Genomic DNA, 26,497 nt, shown 5'->3' with positions numbered 1-26,497 from the left:
AGGAGTGTCGACCTGGTGCTCTGGGCTCCAGGTCTTGCTGTAGCATTGCGCAGATGTCAGTCACTGCCTCTCGCGAAAGTCGGAGCCGCCTTTGGCACTGCTGCTCAGTCATGTTGAGGTAGCTCACCCTGTGTCTGTAGACCCTGTTTGGGGGATATCTCCTGCGCCGACGGCCTTCCATGCGCTGGCCCCTTCTGGCCTGTGCTGCCTCAGGTGGCTGAGCCGCAGCCTGTCGCTGGTGCTGCTGTTGTTGTTGGATCTGCTGCAGCCTCCTCTGCTGTTGGAGATCCTCTAATGCCAAGAAGGGGAGGAACAAAAGGCCTCCCATGCTTCTGGCAGATGCCTCCATTGAGGAAGCGCTGAGTTAGGGTGCTGAGAGGGGCTTCCCAGGAGCTCACACTGGAGAAGTGTGTGAGGCTCCAACCTTCCACAGCTGTGCCTAAGCCTTCAACAAGTTGCCCCAAGCCTTGAGCAACAAGGTCCTGCAGCCTACAAATGCTGGCTGATTAAATCTCTTCATTCCTGATTGACCTCCAGCTGAAAGTAAGCAAGCCAACATTGTTCACGTCAGGTTTCATCAGCGGTGTTCCCACCAGGCGTGGTTTACGTGGGGAAAGGCTGAAAATTGCAAGGGCCCCTTAAAATAGGATTACAGATGCCAATTATTGCTCATTAGGCTCCCGCCGACCAGTCCCGCCTGCTGTGGGCGGGACTGATTCGGGTCGCGCAGAAACAACGGGGCGAAAGTCAGACGGGACGGGGAATCGGGCGGGGGGGGGTCGCGACCCCCTATTTCTGCAATTTTTCAACCCCCGCCCGCCTGAAACCCCGCCTGACGGCTCCAGGAAAGTCGGGGCCTTTGTATCTGTCTTCACGGAAGAAGACATAAAAAACATTCCGGAAATAATGGGGAACTAAGGGTCTAGTGAGAATGAGGCACTTCAAGATTTAAGTATTAGTAAAGAAATAGTACTGAAGAAATCAATGGGACTAAAAGCCGACAAATCCCCTGGACCCTGATGGCCTACATCCTAGGGTTTTAAAAGAGGTGGCTACAGAGATATTGGATGCATTGGTTTTGATCTTCCAGAACTCCCTAAATTCTAGAACAGTCCAAGGGGATTGGAAGGTAGCAAATGTAACTCCGCTGTTCAAGAAAGGAGGGAGAGAGAAAACAGGGAACTATAGACCAGTTAGCCTGACATCAGTAGTAGGGAAAATACTAGAATCTGTTATTAGGGACGTGGTAACAGGGCACTTAGAAAATCATAATACTGTATGATTGGCAGAGTCAACACAGATTTATGAAAGGAAAATCATGTTTGACAAATTGGTTACTGTTTTTTAAGGTTGTAACTAGCCGGGTTGATAAGGGGGAACCATTGTATGTAGTGTATTTGGATTTTCAAAAAGCATTCAATAAGGTGCCACACAAGAGGTTATTACACAAAATTAGGGCTCATGGGATTGGGGGTAATATATTAGCATGGATTGAGGATTGGTTAATAGACGGAAAACAGAGTAGGAATAAACGGGTCATTTTCAGGTTGGCAGGCTGTAACTAGGGGTACCACAATGATCAGTGCTTGGGCCTCAGCTATTCACAATCTACCTCAATGATTTGGATGAGGGGACCAAATGTAGTTTATCCAAGTTGCAAAGCTGGGTGGGAATGGAAGTTGTGAGGAGGATGCAAAGAGGCTTCAAGGGGATATAGACCGGCTAAGTGAGTGGGCAAGAACATGGCAAATGGAATATAATGTGAAGAAATGTGAAGTTATCCATTTTGATAGGAAAAATAGAAAAGCAGAATATTTTTAAAATAGTGAGAGATTGGGAAACGTTGGTATTCAGAGGGACTTGGGTGCCCTTGTACATGAATCACTGAAAGTTAACATGCGGGTACAATGAGCAATTAGGAAAGCAAATAGTTTGTTCGCTTTATTACAAAAGGATCTGAGAGTAAGAGTAAAGATGTCTTACTGCAATTATATAGGGCCTTGGTGAGACCACAACTGGAGTACTGTGTACAGTTTTGGTCTCCTTACCTAAGGAAGGATATACTTGCCTTAGAGGGAGTGCAACAAAGGTTCATTGGACTGATTCCTGGGATAGGGAGATTGTCCTATGAGGAGGGATTGAGTAAACTAGGCCTATATTCCCTAGAGTTTAGAAGAATGAGAGGTGATCTCATTGAAACGTATAAAATTCTTAAGGGACTTGACAGGGTAGATGCTGGGAAAATGTTTCCCCTGGCTGGGGAGTCTAGAACTAGGGGTCACAGTCTCAGAATAAGGGATCGGCCATTTAGGACTGAGATGAGAAATGTCTTTACTCAGAGGGTTGTGAATCTTTGGCATTCTCTACCCCAGAGAGCTGTGGCTGCTCAGTTGTTGAGTATATTCAAGACAGAGATCGATAGATTTTTCAATACTAAGGGAATCGAGGGATATGGGGATAGTGCAGGAAGGTGGAGTTGAGGCTGAAGATCAGCCGTGATCTTATTGAATGGCGGAGCAGGCTCGAAGGGCTGAATGGCCTATTCCTGCTTCTATTACTTATGTTCTTATATTGCCATTCCTTTATCTATTGCCTAGAACAGTTTATGGGAATTTTGCTTGAATATTATCCATGCCTGCTTCCCAACCATTAGCTAGAATATAAATGGTGAATGGAGATGAGGAAATATTATGTTACGGTATAAGCTATTTTATCATTATTTGGTTAGAGTTTGCTTTTCTTTTTGTTGTTGATGTGGTTTCTCATTTAAAAACTCTTTTTTTCCATCTTCAAGTTTAGGAAATTTCACAAGGATATCATAGGTGAATTGGAGAAAAAAACTGATCAAGATGTGAAATACATGAATGTAGGTATCTAATGTATTTATTCTACAAGTGTAACTTGTGCAAAGTGGTGATTACTTGCCAGTTTTGCTATAAAATACAGATGTAACCTCAATATTTAAAAAAATCCTTCAACTTTCTCAAGTACTGAATATTCACTCAATATGTTTTAGGTCTTGTGCCACTAAAAGGGTATATCCTATCTTCTCCAATCCCACCCAACTATTTTTAAGTTTGAAATATTGATGGTATGATGATGTACTGCAAGCAAGCAGCCATTTTACAGATAATACTAAAGTGAAAGCCAGCAGCAGTGATTTTACTGAGCATATAATTAACCACTTCAACAAGCCAATAACTGAAGAATCTCTGGAGTAATAAAAGCTCAAGTATACCAAAACAGAGCGGACAAGGCTGTCATAATATAGCTTAACAAAGAAGCTTTTAGTTCCATAGAAATAAATCCAGCAGAAATTTGTAGACTCAATCAGATGACATTGTAGGGCAAATATAAACTTGTGTTTGTTTACAATTTTGGGGTTTAGGGGCTGGTTTTTGTTTAGGTATTAAGGTATCTGAACTCGCAGGAAGAACTGAGAGAACAAAAATCTAAAATACTATTTTTTAAACTGTCTCCTGCCCATGTTCTTGTCCTCCTTTAACCAAAAAATGAAGGACTACTCCATGATCACAGGAATGCTGTTCAATTTAATTTTCAGGTGTTATTTTAATGATATTGAGAAGGCAGAGTAACAAAGACTAAGAATGCATATCGGGAATAACTGCTAATAAGGGATGTAACTAATGCTTATCTGAATTTCAGAAGTGTTGGTGCATTGGGCCAAAGCCTAGGTTTAAACCCCTGTAAGACCTTCAGCCAAACAGAATTCTGTGCATTTGCCCTGCAAGATAGCCTAATCAACTGAAGTTTTTTTGGGGGAGCACATTTGTAATGTATACAACATTGAAGGGACTACTTTGTTTGTGGATGTACATCCTTAGTTGCGAGCGTATATAACAGACGCGTATCGATTTGTATAGTCAGTGCCGAAGTTCCAGTTAACCAGTAAAGATCACTTGAAGTTACTCTCAGTCTCTGCTGCTTTATTATTTTATGTAGTTGTGTATAGCGGTACAAACACAACAACATCAATCTTCAGATTAACATGTTGATATAATTTTGCTTGCAGGCAACTCTTAAGAAGTACCAAACAGAACATAGAACTAAATTGGATTCTCTTGAGAAGTCTCAAGCAGAACTCAAAAAACTTAGAAGAAAAAGTCAAGGAACAAAAAATGCATACAAATATGAAAATAAAGAAATGGAGGTAGGTATTAAGCTGCTTATTCTGTGTATAAACGGACAATTTAATTCCTATCCCATTGCTGTCAACTTCCTCCTTCATCTGAGGATGTGCTGAGTCTAGACTGTTAACCCTTCTACAATGTAACTATGGTTTGCTGGTGAGAGGTGTACTTCTTTGGGACATAGCTAATACTTTTTTTCTAGGATGGAGCACTCCACCGTTGCAATTCAGTGGTGAATATTGATGAATGTACCAGTATTCCTAGTACACTTGGTGGGTTGTGGGGGGTGGGGGGAGCTTCTGTGTTGTAGAGAGATGGGTGTGATTCTGTATGGTAATAGTACAGTGGAATCCTCATACGATCATCATCTGTAGTGATGAGCTGCTTTAACAATCAAAATCTGCTTTCCAAAACCAGAAACCATCTGATACCATGTTATTGCAATTGTTTATTGTAATCAACGCAGTTTGGTTATAATGATCACTTTAGTGGTAACTCTCCTATGTTGAAGGACAGCTGTCTGAGTTCTAACATTAAGTAAAATACTGGAAATCTGAAATAAAAACAGAAAATGTTGGAAACTCTCAGCAGATCAGGCAGCATCTGTAGGGAAGGTAGGGTTAATGTTTCAGGTCGATAACCTTTTGTCAGAACCCGATCAGCCATGATCTCTTGAATGGCAGAACATGCTCAGGGCTGAATGTCCTTCTCCTGTTCCTAAATTCCATAGACCTGAAACATTAACCCTACCTTCCTCTCTCTACAGATGCTGTCTGACCTGAGTGTTTCCAGCATTTTCTATTCCTTTTTCAGTTGTAACATTGTTTATCTGCACATTTTAGCCCTTAAAAGGACAGTTACATTACTAATGAGCTGTTAATTGTTCCTAATTGAGTTTAACTGGATCCAGAGGGTGACTCCATAGCTGCTTTTATATTGTTGTTAGTGGGTGATAGTACTGCTGGTACCTCATGTGTTGGTCTCTCACAGCCAGTGGCAACCCAAAATAAATTTACCAGATTACCAAACTTGTATAAACAATTCCGACTGCTGACTTTAGATAATTTAGCAAATTTATTTTGGGTGTGCCGCAGGCTGCACATCGGGAACTGCCAGCATAAGCATCCCACTAGCACCGATATAGAAGCAGCTAATGACTGCACCACTTGGAAGTGCTGCTAAGTGCTTCCTAACACTTTAAACAACTGATCATTGCGTCACTCAAAATAGAAGTTTTGAGTCAAGAACAGTGAATGGAGCAAACTAAATGCGCTAACATTGGTGAATGGAGGCTGAGCACTATTTCTTCAGCTGTTTAATGTGTATGTGAGTGCTCAGCAATGCTGTTCAACATAGCAGTACACATCGGGGCTTATAGAATCAGCTGTACACTTCAAGGATTGCTATTTTCTGATGTACTGATCAGTCCATTCTAGTAATCATTTGGGTTACTAGCTAAATCAATCACTTTAACAGGATTGTATTGTAACAAAACATGCTATATGTTGAGAAAATATGTTAAAGATCAATTAAGTTATTTATTGTAAATGTAACTTTTCATCACTGCACGTCAATTACAAGAGAAATGCAGGGAACAGCACCAACCACTGTACATGGCCTTCTTTGATCTCACAAAGGCCTTTGACACTGTCAACCGTAAGGGATTATGGAGTGTCCTCCTCAAATTCGGCTGCCCTCAAAAGTTTGTCACTATCCTCCGCCTGCTTCACGACGACATGCAAGCCGTGATCCTGACCAACGGTTCCACCACAGACCCAATTCACGTACGAACCGGGGTCAAACAAGGCTGTGTCATCGCACCAACGCTCTTCTCAATCTTCCTTGCTGCAATGCTCCATCTCACTCTCAGTAAGCTCCCCACTGGAGTGGAGCTAATTTACAGAACAAACAGGAAACTGTTCAACCTCCGTCGCCTCCAGTCCAGATCCAAGGTCGTCCCATCCCCTGTCATCGAATTACAGTATGCAGACGATGCTTGCGTCTGTGCTCACTCGGAGGTCGAACTCCAAACCATCGTCAACACCTTCACCGAAGCATACGAGAGCATGGGCCTTACACTAAACATCCGTAAGAAAAAGATCCTCCACCAACCTGCCCCCGCCACACAGTGCTGCCCCCCGATTATCAAAATCCACGACAAGGTCTTGGACAACATGGACCACTTTCCATACCTCGGGAGCCTACTGTCAACAAGGGCAGATGTCGATGACGAAGTCCAACACCGCCTTCAGTGTGCCAGTGCAGCCTTCGGTCACCTGAGGAAGAGAGTGTTTGAAGACCAGGACCTCAAACCCGGCACTAAGCTCATGGTCTACAGGGCAGCAGTGATACCTGCCCTGCTGTATGCCTCAGAGACATGGACCATGTACAGCAGGCACTTCAAAGCACTGGAGAGGTACCACCAACGCTGCCTCCGCAAGATCCTGCAAATCCATTGGCAGGATAGGCGCACCAACATCAGTGTTCTTGCTCAGGCCAACATCCCCAGCATCGAAGCTCTGACCACGCTCAATCAGCTCCGATGGACGGGTCACATTGTCTGTATACCCGATACGAGACTCCCAAAACAAGCGCTCTACTCGGAGCTCCGGCACGGCAAGAGAGCCCCAGGTGGGCAGAGGAAACGCTTCAAGGACACCCTCAAAGCCTCCTTGAAAAAGTGTAACATCCCCACCGACACCTGGGAATTCCTGGCCCAAGACCGCACAAAGTGGAGGAGAAGCATCCGGGAAGGCGCCGAACACCTCGAGTCTCTTCACTGGGAGCAAGCGGAAGCCAAGCGCAGGCAGCGCAAGGAGCGCATGTCACCCAAGCACCCCACCCACCCGCCCCTTCAACCACCGTCTGCCCCACCTGTGACAGAGACTGTAGGTCCCGCATTGGACTCATCAGTCACCTGCGAGCTCATTTTTAGTGTGGAAGCAAGTCACCCTCGGTTCCGAGGGACTGCCTAAGAAGGAGAACTTTTCTCGCCACTAATTTCTTCCACTCCCCAGCCCCACATTCAGGCTAAACCAATACTGTTCATAATCTTGGTGTTCTGTTTGAACTGAATATTAAGCCAACATTGCTTATTTCCACCTCCGCAACACTGTCCACCTCAGTCCCTACTTCAGGCACTCTATCGCTGAAAATATTATCGATTTCTTTATCACCTCCAAACTCAACTACTCTAATGCTCTCATTGGGGACCTTGTACCCTCCATAAACCCCAATTTATCCAAAAGTCTGCCCCACATGTTCAATCCTACCCTAAGGCCCGCATGACCTACACTGGTTCCCTATTCCCCAGTACGTTAAATTTAAAAGTTTCTGCATGCCTATTTGTGAAGAGGCTTGGGATGTTTCTTTACATAAAAGGTGCTATATACATTCAAGTTGTTGTTGACAGTTACCTGCTGATTTCCATCAATTGCAACTTTACAACTTGTTTACCTTTTTTTCTTTTTCCTCCCCCATCCCACCACCCAGTACATGTTACTTTCAAAAGCATCCTTCTGATTGCCTTCAGTTGGAAGAGGGAGGGGAGGAGCTTGGACTTCCTCCATCACCTATGGTGTTCTATGTCAGTGTTTCCAGTATAAATTGCTGACTAGCCACTGCTGTGGCTACGGCGACACCGTTTCAGCCACACGCACTATTTTAGTACAAAACGCTTTGCATGCAGTCACACAATACATGTAAATGTACTTCATGTGTATATTTACTTAACAAACATCTACCAAGTAACCAAGGAAGTAAATTACTCAACGATCAAAAAACACTCGCTGCTCTGCTTTTCGTCTTAACATTTTACCAACAAATGCACAAGAAGGTTAAAGTACACACGAATACACTGTGCGAACATGACCAACAACAGTGTCTCTTATTCACTTTTTATTTATTAATCAGAAATGCAATTAGCCACATATGGATTCCCAAATAGAATCATAACGGCGCAGAAGGAGGCCATTCGGCCCATCGAGTCCATGCCAGCTCTTTGTGGAGCAATCCAGTCAGTCCCATTCCCCTGCTCTAGCCACGTAGCCCTGCAAGTTTATTTCCCTCAAGTGCCTATCCAGTCACTCCTTGAAAACATTGAGTGTCTCCGCTTCCACCACTTCCGTCGGCAGCGAGTTCCAGGCCCTTACCACTCACTGCGTAAAACATTTTTTCCACTCATCCCCCCTGTATCTCTTGCCAAAAACCTTAAACCCCTACTCCTTGTACCATCAACTAGTGGGAACAGCCTTTCCCTGTCTAGCCTATCCAAACCCATCATAATCTTGTACACCTCTATCAAATCACCCCTCAACCTCCTTTGCTCTAATGAAAACAAATCCAGCTTCTCCAACCTGTCCTTGTAGCCAAGATCTCCCATCCCCAGAACCATTCTGGTAAATCTCCTCTGCACCCTCTCAAGGGCCTTCACATCTTTCCTAAAATGTGGTGACCAGAACTGGACACAATACTCTAATTGTGGCCTAACCAACGCTTTATAAAGTTTCAGTATAAATTCTCAACTTTGTACTCAATGCCTCTATTTATGAAGCCCAAGATCCCATATGCTTTGCTAACCACTCTCTCAATATGTCCCGCCACCTTCAGGGACCTATGCACATTAACTCCCAGGTCCCTCTGTCCCTGCACACTCTTTAAAACTGTGCCATTAAGTGTATATTGCCTCTCCCTGTTCCTTCTGCCAAAATGCATCACCTCACACTTCTCTGTATTAAATTCCATCTGCCACTTGTCTGCCCATTCTGCTGGCCTTTCTATGTCCTGTTGCAGTCGATTGATATCATCCTCACTGTTTGCCACACCCCCAAGTTTGGTGTCATCAGCAAATTTAGAAATTCTACTTTGTATTCCAATATCCTGGTCATTATATCAAAAAAAGAAGTGGCCCCAGCACTGACCCCTGGGGAGCACCACTGCCTACCATCCTCCAGTCTGAAAAACAGCCATTTACCATAACTAGCTGTTTTCTGTCCTTAAGCCAGTTCCTTATCCAAGCTGCCTCTGACCCACCTATTCCATGAGCCTCAATTTTGTTAACCATCCTTCCATGTGGTACTTTGTCAAATGCCTTCCTAAAATCCATGTAGACAACATTCATTGCATTTCCTTCATCAAAAAATTCAATTAGATTAGTCAAACACGATCTGCCTTTTACAAATCCGTGTTGGCTCTCCTTAATTAGCTTAAACCTGCCCAAGTGCCTATTTTTTTAACTAGCTGCTAGTGGCTAACGTATTGGACAACATTATGCTTGTGGTCAATTGAAATAAAAAAGTTTCCACGTGATTTCTAAAACTGTATTCTGTGCAATCCTGTTAAACACAGTGGACACTGGTGGTGAGATAAATAGTTTCTAACTAGATTTGAACATTAAAAGGAATGGATGTCTGTGTCAGACAATTTTTATTTAATAATTGAATACATTACTTTGGTGAAATAATGTATCTGAGTTGTGCTTACTGTATGTGAACTTGGATGTACTTTTTGCACAAGATGCGAGTTAAAGGTTTGTGTCCACTGAGAGCTGTTTGAGACAGCCTATTAACATTTTTCACGTAGGACTTATTTTTCTTCCATGATTAATTGGATTTGATGCCTCGATTTGATGATGAAACTCCGTTTATTCAGAATGATGTATCTTTCAGTACTGTACTAAGTGATAGTAATTGAAACTGTAAATTTGAACCCACACTGTCTAGCCTATTGAGATTTCCTCAATTCATTACCTTTTTCTTTTTTTAAATGCGTAGATACTGTTTCACATACCAATTGCTGCTGAAGTCATTTTTTTGTTTGTGTGTTTTTGTTGTTCATTAATATAAAGGATGCTAGTGGTGGTAATAGAATACTTTCCATTTCATGCACCCAGTGTTGGCATCAAGCACTCCCAGGTCACAGCATGGTTAGATGCAGAGTAAAGCTCCTTCTACACTGCTAAAGCAGCATTTCTTAAACTGTGATTGCTGTAAGTGATAAAGCAGAATATGATAAACCAACTCTACTTTATCAGCAGAGATCGGAATCCAGCCAAAAGACAGGAAATTAATATCCCTTCTCTGCATAATAATTAGTCTCAAGTAAAATAAAGGAGCCAAGTTAATGAGCACAGTTGACCATTGTGAAAGGTAGTGCTGTTTTTTGGTTAAGCATAGTAGAGACTTGGCAGAGACTGAAAAAAGATAGTTTGCAATCAGTCAGAAAATAGGCCGACCACAACGACACAAACTATGAACATTGTAAGGGAATCCCCTTGGCCTGTTTCACCCCCTTCCCCAGTGTGTTTCTATCACACTTTGACTGACTGAAATTGGTAAATATAGGGCTTTACAAAGAAGTCCTCCTTTTTACACCCTTTTCCACTAATGCCCTACCCCTAAAGAACCACTTGGATGCAGTTTCACGAGAATTACACTCCCTTACAATACTGCACCCAAATGGCCATTCTTTTGCGTGCCCTGGTAGTAAGTAGCAGCAGGTTATTCAACTGCAGGAGCCGAGTTTGATTGTGTCCTCAACATCCATACGAGCACACTGCCAACAGAGGTTTCTGGAAAACGTTTAGGGATGGGAAACCTAGCTGATTTTTCTTCACCTTCCTAATGCAGGGCACTGAGTGAGGCTGATTGAGGTACCCCCAGCTGAGATCCGCCAACCCAGTACAATATCGGGAACGGTAGCATAATGGTATCTGGAATGGTAGCATAGTGGTTATGTTACTAGGCTGGTAATCCAGATGCCTGAACTAATGATCCAGAGACATGAGTTCAAATCCCACCACGGCAGCTGAGGAATTTAAGTTCAGTTAATTAAATAAAAAATCTGGAATAATAAAGCTAGCATCAGTAATGGTAACCATGAAACTATTGTTTTCTCATAAAAACCCATCTGGAAATCTGTCATCCTTACCTGGTCTGATTGACTCTTAACTGCCCTCTGAAATGGCCTAACAAGTTGTAACAAACCGCTACGAAACACAATAATAAGAATAAAACCGGAAGGACCGCTCAGCACCGGCTACAGACACAACGGCACACCCAGCCCAATCGACCCTGCAAAGTCCTCCTCACCAACATCTGGGGACTTGTGCCAAAATTGGGAGAGCTGTCTCATAGACTAGTCAAGCAACAGCCTGACATAGTCATACTCACAGAATCATACCTTTCAGCCAATGTACCAAACTTCTCCATCACCATCCCTGAGTATGTCCTGTCCCACCGGCAGGATAGATCCACCAGGGGTGGTGGCACAGTGGTATACAGTTGGGAAGGAGTGGCCCTGGGAGTCCTCAACATTGACTCTGGACCCCATGAAGTCTCATGGCTTCAGGTCAAGCATGGGCAAGGAAACCTCCTGCTGATTACCACCTACCGCCCTCCCTCAGCTGATGAATCGGTATTCCTCCATGTTGAACTTCACTTGGAAGTAGCACTAAGGTTAGCAAGGGCACAGAAATTACTCTGGGTGGGGGACTTCAATGTCCATCACCAAGAGTGGTTTGGTAGCACTACTACAGACCAAGCTGGCCGAGTCCTGAAGGACATAACTGCCAGTCTGGGCCTGCGACAGGTGATGAGAGAACCAACACGAGGGAAAAACCTACTTGACTTCGTCCTCACCAATCTACCTGTCGCAGATGCATCTGTCCATGACAGCATTGGTAGCAGTGACCACCGCACAGTCATTGTGGAGACGAAGTCCTGTCTTCACACTGAACACCCTCATGGTGTTGTGTGGCACTACCACCATGCTAAATGGGATGGATTCAGAACAGATTTAGCAGCTCAAAACTGGGCATCCATGAGGCGCTGTGGGCCATCAGCAGCTGCAGAATTGTATTCCACCACAATCTATAACCTCATGGCCTGGCATATCCCTCACTCTACCATTACCATCAAGCCAAGGGACCAACCCTGGTTCAATAAGGAGTGTAGAAGAGCATGCCAGGAGCAGCACCAGGCATACCTAAAAATTAGGTCCCAACCTGGGGAAGCTGCAACATGCATGTATGTTAAAAAGTGGAAGCAGCATGCTATAGACAGGGCTAATAGATCCCACAATCAATGGATCAGATCAAAGCTCTGCAGTCCTGCCACATCCAGTCATGAATGATGGTAGACCATTAAACAACTAACGGGGGGAGGAGGAGGCTCCATGAATATCCCCATCCTCAATGATGGTGGAGCCCAGCACGTGAGTGCAAAAGACAAGGCTGAAGCATTTGCAACCATCTTCAGCCAGAAGTGCCGAGTGGATGATTCACGTCGGCCTCCTTCTGAGGTCCCCAACATCACAGAAGCCAGTCTTCAGCCAACTCGATTCACTCCACGTGATACCAAGAAACGGCTGAGCGCACTGGATACAGCAAAGGCTATGGGCCCCGACAACATCCTGGCTGTCATGCTGAAGACTTGTGCTCCAGAAGTAGCCGTGCCTCTAGCCAAGCTGTTCCAGTACAGCTACAACACTGGCATCTATCTGACAATGTGGAAAACTGTCCACAAAAAGCAGGACAAATTCAATCTGGCCAATTGCCGCCCTATCTGTCTACTCTCAATCATCAGCAAAGTGATGGAAGGTGTCATCGGCCGTGCTATCAAGCGGCACTTACTCACCAATAACCTGCTCACTGATGCCCAGTTTGGGTTCCGCCAAGACCACTCCGCTCCCAACCTCGTGACAGCCTTGATCCAAACATGGACAAAGGAGCTGAATTCCAGAGGTGAGGTGAGAGTGACTGCCCTTGACATCAAGGCAGCATTTGACCCGAGTGTGGCATCAAGGAGCCATAGTAAAACTGAAGTTAATTGGAATCGGCGGGGGGGGGGGGGGGGGGGAGGGGAACGTTCCACTGGCTGGAGTCATACCTAGCACAAAGGAAGATGGTTGTGGTGGTTGGAGGTCAATCATTACAGCCCTAGGACATCGTTGCAGGAGTTCCCCATGCCAGTGTCCTAGGCCCAACCATCTTCAGCTGCTTCATCAATGATCTTCCCTCCAACATTAGGTCAGAAATGGGGATGTTCGCTGATGACTGCACAGTGTTCAGTGCCATTCACAACTCCTCAGATAATGAAGCAATCTATGCCCACATGCAACAAGACCTGGCTTGGGCTGATAAGTGGCAGGTAACATTCGTGCCACAGAAGTGCCAGGCAATAACTATTTCCAATAAGCAAGAGTCTAACCACCGCCCCTTGACATTCAACAGCATTACCATTGCCGAATCCCCCACCATCAACATCCTGGGGGTCACCATTGACCAGAAACTTAACTGGACCAGCCACATAAATACTGTGGCAACAAGAGCAGGTCAGAGGCTAGGTATTCTGCAGCGAGTGTCTCACTCCCTGACTCCCCAAAGCCTTTCCAACAAGGCACAAGTAAGGAGTGTGATGGAATACTCTCCACTTGCCTGGATGAGTGCAGCTCCAACAACACTCGAAGCTCGACACCATCCAGTACAAAGCAGCCTGCTTGATTGGCATCCCATCCACCACCTTAAACATTCACTCCCTCCACCATCGGTGTACCATGGCTGCAGTGTGTACCATCTACAAGATGCACTGCAGCAACTCGCCAAGACTTCTTCAGCAGCACTTCCCAAACCCGCAACCTCTTCCACCTAGAAGGACAAGGGCAGCAGGCACATGGGAACACCACCACCTCCAAGTTCCCCTCCAAATCACACACCATCCTGACTTGGAAGTATATCGCCATTCCTTCATCGTCGCTGGGTCAAAATCCTGGAACTCCCTGGCTAACGGCACTGTGGGAGTACCCTCACCACACGGTTTGCAGCGGTTCAAGAAGGCAGCTCACCACCACCTTCTCAAGGGCAATTAGGGATGGGCAATAAATGCTGGCTTTGCCAGTGATGCCCACATACCACGAACGAATTAAAAAAATATATACTGGGGATCAAGCCTAGGACTTTCCTGATCTGTCTTAACCAGCTAAGCTACGGAGGAAAATAAATTGAACTTAGTGCCCGAGCTCGGCAAGTTTAACGCTGCTCGCAAAATTGACCAGTCGTTTTGCGGCGCAGCTAAACACTACAGCCACGATCTCCTGCGCCCGCAGATCGTGACGTCAGTCGAGCGTTCAACGCCCCGCACCGTATATAGAGTCGCGCCCCCCTGCCTTAGTGCCTGCCGCTAGGAACGACAGGCAGAGGGGAACGTTTTCAAGTCGGGAAGGGGCTGGGGGGAGCGCTATTTAAAGGCGGGTGCTTCCTGCCTTTTCTTGGCCAAATTTTTGGTACACGTAGGTTGAGAGGGAGAGAGACGTCTGGAAAGATTTAACGCTGTCCTAAGGAGTTTTGGCCCTCAGTGCCACTTTTGAGGTTCCTAAGCGCCGAGCTCTTTCCCTGGGCCTATCCATTAGTGCTTCCAACACAATTGCTTTAGAGGTCTCTCCAGGCCAAGATTCAAGGCTGCAATGAGCAGGATGTGGCTTGCCAGCAAGATGGCCCCACCCCTTTAAGAACTGGATGGCGCCAGTCTGTTTGACTTCCATGGTAACTGACTGCCTGAGTTTCGGTAGCCTTCTGAGGTACCGCCTTGCTCCCTGACGTTTCCCCCTTAAGAGAGGTGTGTAGTGCTTGATTTAGTGCTCAAATCACCTCCAGGGGCGATAGAGGCGAATTTTGCAGTCGGAAGCGATAATTGGCGCCAGGCGCTCAACTTTGCGCCCGGCCGATATTAGCGCCCCAAAATGGGCGATAACCAATTTTTCGCCCTGTAGCTTTACCACAAGTGGCTATTAAGGCAGGGACTGTAGCATCATTTAAAATAGATTTGGACCATTATTGGAAAAGGAAGAATATTACAGGATATGAGGCAAAAGGCAAGGAAGCAAGATCGTTCAAGTTGTAGAGTTAGCACTGGCACAAAGTGCCAAATGGTCTCCTTCTGTCATGTGATTCTCCAAAGTAGTCAACTTCTTTATTTGAAGAAAAATATTTCACCCCCCCACTCCCCTGAAAATGAGTTTGGCTGTGTACTGAGAGTAAGGGAGTCATGGTTTGTTAGTGGGGTGAATTTGGAAAATAGAAGCATATGGTACTAAAGGGATGGTGGTAACCTAGGTACGTAATTGGCTAAGGGTTAGGAGGCAGAGAGTAGTGGTGAACGGGTGTTTTTCTGACTGGAGAGAAGTATGCAGTGGGTTCTCCCAGGGGTCGGCATTAGGACCGTTGCTTTTCTCTTGTTTATAAATGAGCTGGACTTAAGTATAGGGAGTACAATTTTGAAGTTTGCAGATGATGCAAAACTTGGGAACGTAGTAAATAGTGAGCAGGCTAGTAGCAGACTTCAGGAGGACATAAGAACATAAGAAATAAGAGCAGGAGTAGGCCATACGGCAACTCGAGCCTGCTCCGCCATTCAATAAGATCATGGCTGATCATCGACCTCAACTCCACTTTCCCGCCTGATCTCCATATCCCTTGATTCCCCTAGAGTCCAAAAATCTATCTATCTCAGTCTTGAATATAATCAAAGACTTGGCATTCACAGCCCTCTGGGGCGGAGAGTTTGAAAGATTCACAACCCTCTGAGTGAAGAAATTCCTCCTCATCTCAGTCTTAAATGACCCACCCCTTGTCCTGAGATTATGCCCCCTAGTTCTAAACACTCCAGCCAGGGGAAACAACCTCTCAGCATCTACCCAGTCAATCCCCTTCAGAATCTTGTATGTTTCAATGAGATCACCTCTCATTCTTCTGAACTCCAGAGAGTATAGGCCCATTCTACACAACCTCTCATCATAGGACAGCCCTCTCATCCCAGGAATCAATCTAGTGAACCTTCGTTGCACCGCCTCCAAGGCAAGTATATCCTTCCTTAGATAAGAAGACCAAAACTGCACAGTACTCTGTGGTCTCACCAAGGTCCTGTACAATTGTAGCAAGACTTCCTTACTTTTATACTCCAAACCCCTTGCAATAAAGGCCAACATGCCATTTGCCTTCCTTATTACTTGCTGTACCTGCATGCTAGCTTTCTGTGTTTCTTGCACGAGGACACCCAAATCTCTCTGAACACCAACATTTGAAAGTTTCTCACCATTTAAAAAATATTCTGTTTTTCTAATCTTCCTACCAAAGTGAATAACCTCACATTTCCCAACATTATACTCCATCTGCCACCTTACTGCCGACTCACTTAGTCTATCTATATCCCTTTGCAAACTCTTTGACTGCGATTTTGTAAATGGATGCGGCTTGGGAGCAGGTCAGCTGGTTTCTGGGTTCCAGTCCCGCCCCCAACTGCATCCAGCCCAAGGATGTGATTTTCCCTTGATTGACCTTGTTAAGCCTGCCCTGCGGGCTTGCCGGCCAGTTTAGAGGAAGCCGGTCAGATGACGTCATTTGATGATGAGTCATCTGCCGGTTTTCTTAAAGGGACCACGCACAATTTTTTTTTTGACAGCTCATTTTTCAATGTTTGACAGCATTGAGGTGTTGCAAACACTGACAATCACTGGACAAAGGTGAGCTCTTGCACCCAGGCTCTCCAATGACTCCCTCCATAGGTTAGAACAGATGGCAGCTGCAGGTGAGGTTACAGAAGCGATCTGTTACTGGTGAGAGAGGTTCTCCTAATAAGGTGGGACTAGACATCCAATTCAAAACTTGTTACCTACAGAAAAGTGTAAATGCATTAAAAATGATTTTCCCAACATTTTCTTACCTCTGAAACTCACCAGTGCAGCATTGGATCCTTCACACCACTTCTGCAGCTGTCATCAATGCAGAAACATTACAGCAGACTCTCAACACGCCACACTTACCTGGCGTGGTGTCCGGACGTCGGGGAAACCCGAGGCAGAAGTGGCAAAATTGAAAAAGAGCCTGTTAACCACTATCAAGTATCTGCTAACAGGCAGGTAAGTGACTTTAATTCTCTTCCCGCCGCTAGGTGTCAGGTCCATGTGCAAATCGGGGACCTGACACGTGGGAAGATTGATTGGAGGTGAGTTGACCGTGGGTTTCCAACCCGCTGTCAATCTTTGCGATTTTTGACAGCAGTCCCACCTCCAAACCCGCACTAAGCGCCGGCAAAATTCTGGCCTTTGTGTTCTCCTCACAGCTTACTGTCCCACCTACCTTTGTATCATCAGCAAACTTAGATACATTACATTCAGTCCCTTTATCTAGGTCATTAATATAGATTGTAAATAGCTGAGGCCCCAACACTGATCCTTGCGGTACCCCACCAGTTACAGCCTGCCAACCTGAAAAAGATCCGTTTATCCCTACTCTGTTTTCTGTCCGTTAACCAATCCTCTATCCATGCTACTAGATTACCCCCAACCCCTTGAGTCCTAATCTTGTGTAATAACCTTTTATGTGGCACCTTATCGAATGCCTTTTGGAAATCCAAATATACTACATCCACTGGTTCCCCCTTAACCACCCTGCTAGTTACATCCTCAAAAAACTCTAATAAATTTGTCAAACACGATTTCCCTTTCATGAAACCATGTTGACTCTGCCTAATCATGTTATGATTTTCTAAGTGACTTGATACCACTTCCTTAACAATGGATTCCAGCATTTTCCCGACGACTGATGTCAGGCTAACTGGCCTGTAGTTCCCTGTTTTTTTTTCTCTCCCTCCTTTCTTAAATAGCGGTGTGACATTTGCAAACTTCCAATCCGCTGGGACCATTCCAGAATCTAGGGAATTTTGGAAGATCAAAACCAATGCATCCACTATCTCTTCAGCCACCTCTTCTAGAACCCTAGGATGTAGGCCATCAGGTCCAGGGAACTTGTCGGCTTTTAGTCCCATCAGTTTCTCTACTTATATTATTTACATTAAGTTCCTCACCCTCATTAGACCCTTGGTTCCCCACCATTTTTGATATGCTATTTGTGTCTTCTACTGTGAAGACAGATACAAAATATTTGTTTAACATTTCTGCCATTTCCTTATTCCCCATAATAATTTCTCCTGTCTCAGCCTCTAAGGGACCAACATTTACTTTTGCTACTCTTTTCCTTTTTACATACTTGTAGAAACTCTTACAATCTGCTTTTATATTTCTTGGTAGTTTTCTCTCATTCTATTTTTTCCCTTTTTATCAATTTTTTGGTCAACCTTTGCTGGTTTCTGAAACTCTCCCAATCCTCAGGCTTATTATTATTCTTTGCAACATTATAAGCTGCTTCTTTCAATCTAATACTATCCTTAACTTCTTTAGTTAGCCAGGGTTCGACCATTTTTCCCATGGAGTTTTTGTTTCTCAATGGAATGTATTTTTGTTGAGAATTATGAAATATTTCTTTAAATGCTAGCCACTGCTTATCTACCACCATACCTTTTAATCTATTTTTCCCAATCTACCTTAGCCAACTCGCCCCTCATACCTATGTAATTGGCTTTATTTAAGTTTAAGACTTTAGTTTCGGACTTAGGCAAGTCACTCTCAAAATTAAGGTGAAATTCTATCATATTATGATCACTGTGCCCCAGAGGATCCTTTACTATGAGATTGCTAATCAACCTTGTCTCATTGCACAATACAAGATCTAAAATAGCCTGTTCCCTGATTGGTTCCATGACATATTGTTCCAGGAAACTGTCCCGAATGCATTCCATGAACTCGTCCTCCAGACTACCTTTGTCAATTTGATTTCTCCAGTCTATATGAAGATTAAAGTCCCCCAAGATTATTGCATTACTTTTGTTGCAAGCCCCTACTATTTCTTAATTAATATTCTGTCCAACGGTATAGCTACTATTAGGGGGCCTATATACTACTCCTACCAATGTTTTCTGCCCCTTGTTATTCCTTATGTCCACCCATACTGATTCTACTTCCTGATCTTCCGAGCCGAGAGCCTTTCTCGCAACTGTCCTTATGTCATCCTTTATTATCAGGGCTACTCCCTCAGAGGGTGGTGAACCTGTGAAATTCTCTACCACAGACAGCTGTGGAGGCCAAGTCACTGAATATATTTAAGAAGGAGATAGATAGATAGATTTCTAGACACAAAAGGCATCAAGGGGTATGGGGAGAGAGCGGGAATATGGTATTGAGATAGAGGATCAGCCATGATCATATTGAATGGCAGAGCAGGCTCAAACGGCTGAATGGCTTACTCCTGCTCCTATTTTTCTATTTTTTCTATATTTACTCCCCGTCCTTTTCCATTCTGCCTGTCTTTTCGAAACGTCAAGTACCCTGGAGCATTTAGTTCCCAACCTTGGCCACCTTGCAACCATGTCTCTGTAATGACTATTAGATCAAACCCATTTATCTCTATTTGTGCCACTAATTCATCTATCTTGTTACGAATGCTTTGTGCATTCAGATAAAGAGCCTTTAATTTAAATCTTTTACCATTATTCCCTGCTTTGACCTTATTCTCTGCTGCACTGCTACCATTAAACTCTCTGTCCCTTCCTGTCACACTCTGCTTATTTTTACCCAAATCACTACACTGCTCTATTGCCTTGACCTTTCTCTTTAGATTTCTAAATTACCCCTCACCTGACCCCTGACCCTCTTTAGTTTAAAACACTATCTACAGCCCAATGGAACAGCTCCCTCTTACCCCAGTACTGGTGCCAGTGCCCCACGAATTGAAACCCCATTTTCCCACACCACTCTTTGAGCCACTCATTTAACTCTCTGATCTGCTTGACCCTATGCCAATTTGTGCGTGGCTCAGGTAGTAATTCAGAGATTATTACCCTTGTGGATCTACTTATTAATTTAGACCCTAGTTCCTCAAACTCCCTCAGCAGAACCTCATTCTCAGTTCTACCTATGTCGTTGGTTCCTACATGGACCACGACAACTGGATCCTCCCCCTCCCACTCCAAGTTCTTCTTCAGCCGCAAGGAGATATCCTTAACCCTGGCACCAGGCAGGCAACACAGCCTTCGGGACTCTCTTTCGCGGCTGCAGAGAACAGTATCTATCCCCCTGACTATACTGTCCCCTACCACTACCACATTCCTTCCTTCCTTCTCCCCCCACTTGGATGGCCCCCTGTACCACAGTGTCGTGGTCAGTTTGCCCATCCTCCCTGCAGTCCTTTTCCTCATCCATACAGGTAGAAAGTACCTCGTACCTGTTGGACAAGGTCCAGGGCTGAGGCTCCTCCATCACTATATCCTGGGTCCCCATACCTTCCTGACTCGCAGTCACACCCTCCTGTCCCTGACCACTGACGAACTCTAAAGTACTACTTAACCTAAAGGGTGTGACTGCCTCCTGGAACAAAGTGTCCAGGTAACTCTCCCCCTCCCTGATGCATCGCAATGTCTGCAGCTCGTACTCCAGCTCAACAATTCTGAGCTGAAGTTCCTCGAGTTGCAGACACTTGCTGCAGATGTGGTTGCTCGGGATCACGATGCTCTCCACAGACTCCCACATACTGCAGTTACATCGCACCACCTGTCCTGCCATCTCAAACCTTGTTTTATTTATTAATTAATTAGTTAAAGATTTTAGTCAATTGATATTTTAGGTTTATTGTTTGATTTATTTTATTTAGTTTAAGTTATTAATTTAATAAGTACTAGCAAGCTACAGTTTCTCCGCTTTTAATTTAACCCCTTTCCTGAACTTAGAGAGCAAAAAAGAGCTGTAATGCTCACCTACCTGCTCTCCTGTGACATCACTCTTTGATGTTGCTTTTGAATCTGCGCCTCGCGCTGCTGCTGATTTAATTCAGGTCCGCTCCCGGGCCGCTCTTTATCCTCTTGCCACTGCCGTTGCTTTAATTCAGGTCCACTCTCAGGCCGCTCTTTATCCTCTTACCGCTGCCGCTGTGTAGTGAAATGGACAGACAGAGATAGGCAGATTGGTGAAATGGACAGACACATGGCAGATGCAATTTAATGCCGGTAAGTATGAAATGATGCACTCTGGAGGAAACAATATGGAAAGGCAGTATAATCTAAATGGTACTCTTTTGAGGGGTTGCAAGAGCAGGGGGACCCGGGGTTGCAAGAGCAGGGGGACCCGGGGGTGCATATTCACAATTCCTTGAAGGTGGCAGGGCAAGTTGATATACAAAATTTATACAGGGCTTGACAGGGTAGATGCAGGGAGGATGTTTCCCCTGGCTGGGGAGTCTAGAACCAGGAGTCACAGTCTCAGAATAAGGGGTTGGCCATTTAGGACTGAGATGAGGAGAAATTTCTTCACTCAGAGGGTGGTGAATCTTTGAAATTTTCTACCCCAGAGGGCTGTGGAGACTCAGTCATTGAGTATATTCAAGACAGAGATCGATAGATTTTTGAATATTAAGGGAATCCAGGGATATGGAGATAGTGCGGGAAGGTGGAGATGAGGTAGAAGATCAGTCATGATCTTATTGAATAGCGGAGCAGGCTCGAGGGGCCTAATGGCCTACTCCTGCTCCTATTTCTTATGTTCTTATAAGGCAGTTAAGAAAGTGTATGGGATATTTGGATTTGTAAATATGGACATTGAATACAAAAACAAGGAAGTCATGCTGAATCTTTACAAATCCTCAGCTGGAGTATTGTGTACAATTCTGGGCACCACACTTTAGGAAGGATGTCAAGACCTTGGCAAGGGTACCGAGTAGGTTTACCACGATGATACCAGGGATGAGGGACTTCAGTTATGAGGGTGGACTGGAAAAGCTGGGATTGTTCTCCTTGGAGCAGAGAAGATTAAGGAGAGACCTAATAGAGGTATTCAAAATTATATGGGGTTTTGATGGGGCAAATAGGGAGAAACTGTTTCCCCTGCCAAGTGGATCGGTAACCAGAGGTCACAGATTTAAAATAATTGGCAAAAGAACTAGAGGTGAAATGAGGAGAATTTTTTTCTCACAAGGTTATGATCTGGAATGGACTGCCTGAAGAGGTGGTGAAATCAGATTCCTAGACCTTTCAAAAGGCAATTGGACATGTATTTGAAGAGAACTAATTTACAGGATTACGGGGAAGAAGCTGGGGTGTGGGAATAAATTGGAGAGCTCTTTCAAAGAGCTAGCACAGGCACGACGGGCTTACCTTTCTATGGCACATTTTAATTTTGTATTTTATAAGTGATCATTGTCCATGTTGAAAGCTTCTTAAATTGCCACAAATTGTGTGAATGTAATTTTTTTTTTAAATAATTAATCCCTTTAATGTGTGTTACAGTGTGGTCTCCTTTTAAGCTACACATACAGTTTACCTCCTCCTTCCCAGTGTATTTGAGTATTATCAATAACTGATTCATTGAGTGCATATTTATTTGGCATTAATTTACTTCCCACTTTTTCATCTACATATGTGCTTGCCAACTATGCAAGCTCAATTTTAATAGTTTTATATTTTCCCGTGCCCCCCTCCCCCCAACCCATGAAAACACTAATATGAGCATAGGCAAGGGTAGGGTAGCGATGATAGTGAAGGTGAATATCTAGTTTGTCATTGGCAACGAGGGAGGGGCAATAAATGCTGGCCTTGCCAGTGATGCCCACATCCCGAGAATGATTTTTTTTTAAAAAGGGACACTAATTATAACTACTTCGTGTTATGACACAATTATGGTTGCTTTACCAAATTCATATTGCCCATAGTTAAACAAGCCATTTATAATGCAACTCTATAATCTTTGTTGAGGCTGTCAAATTTTCAGTTCCGTAAAAATTTCAGACCATTTTCCTTTATAGAACTGTGACTATCAAACTAAATGTAATTTTAACACATTCTAATTTGCGTAAGCACCAATTTCTTGTGAATGCAATGTGGATACCAGCACTGCTATTTTGCAATAGAGAAGTGCCTTTATCCTGAGAAAGTGGAAGTCCTTCTGCTTCTTTGGCACAATTCCTTAGTTAACAAATACAGATTGATTATCAGTTATTATTGATCGAACCCTGCCAGGTTCTACTAGTTTATTTAGTAGCGAGATTGGTGCTCTTTATAATTCATTGTGGGGAGTGACATTGAATGCCTGATTTCTTTGCATACACTATTGTACTTCATGTTTCTAATAAAGTTTGTGATTTTTAGACATAATTCCACTTCTTTCCCTTTTTAGTATTTTGGCTGCTTTGAGTAATGTTTTTAATGGTTTATTACAGTTCACCATTGATAACTACTCTCCTTCTCCCCCAAAATGTAAGCTTCATAACTTGGCAACTCCAGGTAATGGAAACACACCCATATTATAAAGAAGGTGCAGGTTTGCGTCACAGGCATCTGTTTGACCTTGAAGTAAACCAGGAAATAGTTAGAAAGTGTGCACCTTGCCTTCAAATTGCTTTCTATTAATAGATTTCAGAGTAAGGAGTAAAAACAGGCAAATCAAGTACAAATTGGTATGTTTGGAAAATATGGGGGAAAAATACACCACTCACGACAAGAAAAAAAAATCAGTTACTTTTTATAATACAAGCATTTGCTTATGCTTCATGTTGAAAATCTTTCTTGCATTCACAACAGAAAAGACTGGAGCAGTATTGCTGCCCTAAATTTAATAACTGCAAATCGAATTGCCTTTATTCTAATCTCAGTTCCTAAACTGGAGAGCGTGATATTTCAGCACTAAATTAGCTGTAGATTGTCCTTGATAGACTTTACCTCATGCTGCTCACACACACACTTCAATTTTCAATAACCAGTTTCTGACTACTTACAAAAAAAGGGAGAAAGGGATAGACTGAGTAATTACAGGCCAGTCAGACTAACCCCGGTGGTGGGCAAATTATTGGAAAAAATTCTAAGGGACAGTATAAATCGTTACTTAGAAAGGCACAGATTAATCATGGACAGTGAGCATGGATTTGTTAAGGGAAGGTCGTGTCTGACTAACTTGATTGAATGTTTTGAGGAGGTAACAAGGATGGTTGATGAGGATAGCGCATTTGATGTAGTCGACATGGATTTTAGTAAGGCTTTTGACAATGTCCCACATGGCAGACTGGTCAGAAAAGTAAAAGCCCATGGGATCCAGGGGAAAGTGGCAAGTTGGATCCAAAATTGGCTCAGTGGCAGGAAGCAAAGAGTAATGGTCGACGGGTGTTTTTGTGACTGGAAGGCTGTTTCTGGTGGGATTCCGCAGGGCTCAGTACCAGGTCCCTTGCTTTTTGTGGTATATATCAATGATTTGGACTTCAGTGTAGGGGATTAAGAAGTTTGCAGTTGATACAAAAATTGGCCATGCGGTTGATAGTGAGGAAGAAAGCTGTAGGCTGCAGGAAGATATCAGTGGACTGGTCAGGTGGGCAGACATGTGGCAAATGGAATTCAATCTAGAGAAGTGTGAGGTAATACATTTGGGAAGGGCTAACAAGGCAAAGGTAGGATACTGAGAAGTGTATAGGAACAAAGGGACCTTGGAGTGCATGTCCACAGATCCCTGAAGGTGACAGAGCAGGTAGATAAGAAAGAAATAGGTGCAGGAGTAGGCCATTTGGCCCTTCAAGGTGGTTAAGAAGGCATACAGGATACTTTCCTTTATTAGCCAAGGTATTGAATATAAGAAATAACAACAGAAAATGCTGGAAAAACGCAGCAGGTCAGGCAACATCCGTGGAGAGAAATTTGAGTTGATGTTTCGGGTCGAACCCTTCTTCAAAACTGGAAAGAAAAGAAAATAGATCGAAGGCAGGGCTGCGATCGGACAAAAGAAGTGAAAGAAACAAAAGAAGTAAACGAGACAATAAAAGGTATTCGAAGCTAGACGAGATGGTAATAGGCTGAGATTAGGTGTGAAGTGTGCTGGCAGGGCAAGAGATAGCTGCCAGGTGTGAGAGAGAAACAAAAGGAAAGGGGGGGGGGAAAGGAGTGGAAAAACTACAAGAAAAAATGTAATAGGGGCCGAGGTTATGATCTGAAATTGTTGAACTCGATATTGAGTCCGGAAGGCTGCAGAGTGCCTAATCGGAAGATGAGGTGCTGTTCCTCGAGTTTACGTTGAGCTTCCGTGGAACAATACAAGAGGCCAAGGACGGTGAGGTCCGAGTGGGAATGGAGCGGTGAATTAAAATGACAGGCGACCAGAAGAGCAAGGAGGTTATGCTTGATCTGTATAAAACACTAGTTAGGCCACAGCTAGAGTACTGCGTACAGTTCTGGTCACATTACAGGAAAGATGTGATTGCACTCGAGAGGGTATAGAGGAGATTTACAAGGATGTTGCCGGGACTGGAGAATGTTAGCTATGAGGAAAGATTGGATAGGCTGGTGTTGTTTTCTTTGGAACAGAGGAGGCTGAGGGGAGACTTAATTAAGGTGTATAAAATTATGAGGGGCCTAGATAGAGTGGATAGGAAGAACCTATTTCCCTTAGCAGAGAGGTCAATAACCAGGGGGCATAGATTTAAAGTAATTGGTAGGAGGATTAGAGGGGATTTGAGGAGAAATGTTTTCACCCAGAGGATGGTGGGGGTCTGAAACACACTGCCTGAAAGGGTGGTAGAGGCAGAAACCCTCATCGCATTTAAAAAGTACTTGGATATGCATTTGAAGTGCCGTAACCTACAAGGCTAGGGACCAAGAACTGGAAAGTGGGATTAGGCTGGATCGCTCTTTTTCGGACGGTACAGACACAATGGCTGAATGGCCTCCTTCTGTGCCTTAAATTTGCATGGTTCTATGATAAGAAATCTTTGGTTTCTGAAATGCTGCCTTTGGTATCTGAAACCACCATTTGAATAGCTGCCTCTTTTTTAACTCGTGAGATACACCAGGCTTTTATTTTAAAGCTTGTATTAAAAATAACTTTCTCCAAATTTTTTCTATGGTAAAATAGTCAAAAAATATCCAGTATCATGATTTTTAGAAGAAACTAGAATTACAATAGTTATGATCTGGTGAAAATTGCGATTGCTTTTGAAATGGAGGAAATTGACATTTGTGTATTTTATTTCCAGTTTCTAGCAACCATCAGTACAAGAGAAAATGATATTCAGAGATTCATTACTGACGGCTGCAAAGAGGCCTTACTTGAAGAAAAGAGACGGTTCTGCTTCCTAGTGGACAAGCATTGCAGCTTTTCCCAAGATCTGAGCAATTACCATGAAAAGGTTTGTATAATTGAACTGTAAATGTGTGCTGAATTAGTGCTTTTAAAAGAAAAATAGTAATGCATTAAAATTGGGATTAAACTTTGAAGAACTGATACTGCATGGAACTGAAAATAGCTGCACTTCATGTTTTACAAAGCTCATGCAGTGTCCCCAGAACAGGTAGGGAATTACCCAAAGTGCCACTTCTGATATTACTGGAAAATCTCCCACCTACAATTCCAGCTCCATTCCAAAAAGGCAGTACAGGGAACTCTTTATTATCCGGCACCAACAGGACCGGCGTGATGTCGGTTTATCAAAAAGTCTG

The 26,497-nt window shown here is 43.9% G+C and overlaps 1 protein-coding gene across 2 annotated transcripts in view; it reads left to right on the top strand.

Moving 5' to 3' along the window:
• Nucleotides 1-26,497, top strand: part of baiap2l1a (BAR/IMD domain containing adaptor protein 2 like 1a) — a 166,684-nt gene that overhangs the window by 66,173 nt on the left and 74,014 nt on the right. For both annotated transcript variants that reach the window (XM_086001132.1, XM_086001131.1), the window contains 3 exons: nucleotides 2,795-2,866; nucleotides 4,034-4,171; nucleotides 26,035-26,187. In XM_086001132.1, coding sequence (XP_085857258.1) covers nucleotides 2,795-2,866; nucleotides 4,034-4,171; nucleotides 26,035-26,187 — 363 coding nt within the window. The remainder of the gene's footprint in view (nucleotides 1-2,794; nucleotides 2,867-4,033; nucleotides 4,172-26,034; nucleotides 26,188-26,497) is intronic.

The sequence above is a fragment of the Somniosus microcephalus genome, chromosome 11 (assembly GCF_052327205.1).
Source record: "Somniosus microcephalus isolate GS21.2 chromosome 11, FLI_Smic_1.0, whole genome shotgun sequence".
NCBI classification, from domain to species: Eukaryota; Metazoa; Chordata; class Chondrichthyes; order Squaliformes; family Somniosidae; genus Somniosus; species Somniosus microcephalus.
Note: the sequence above shows the minus strand (reverse complement) of the source record. Positions and strands in the feature narration are given on the sequence as shown.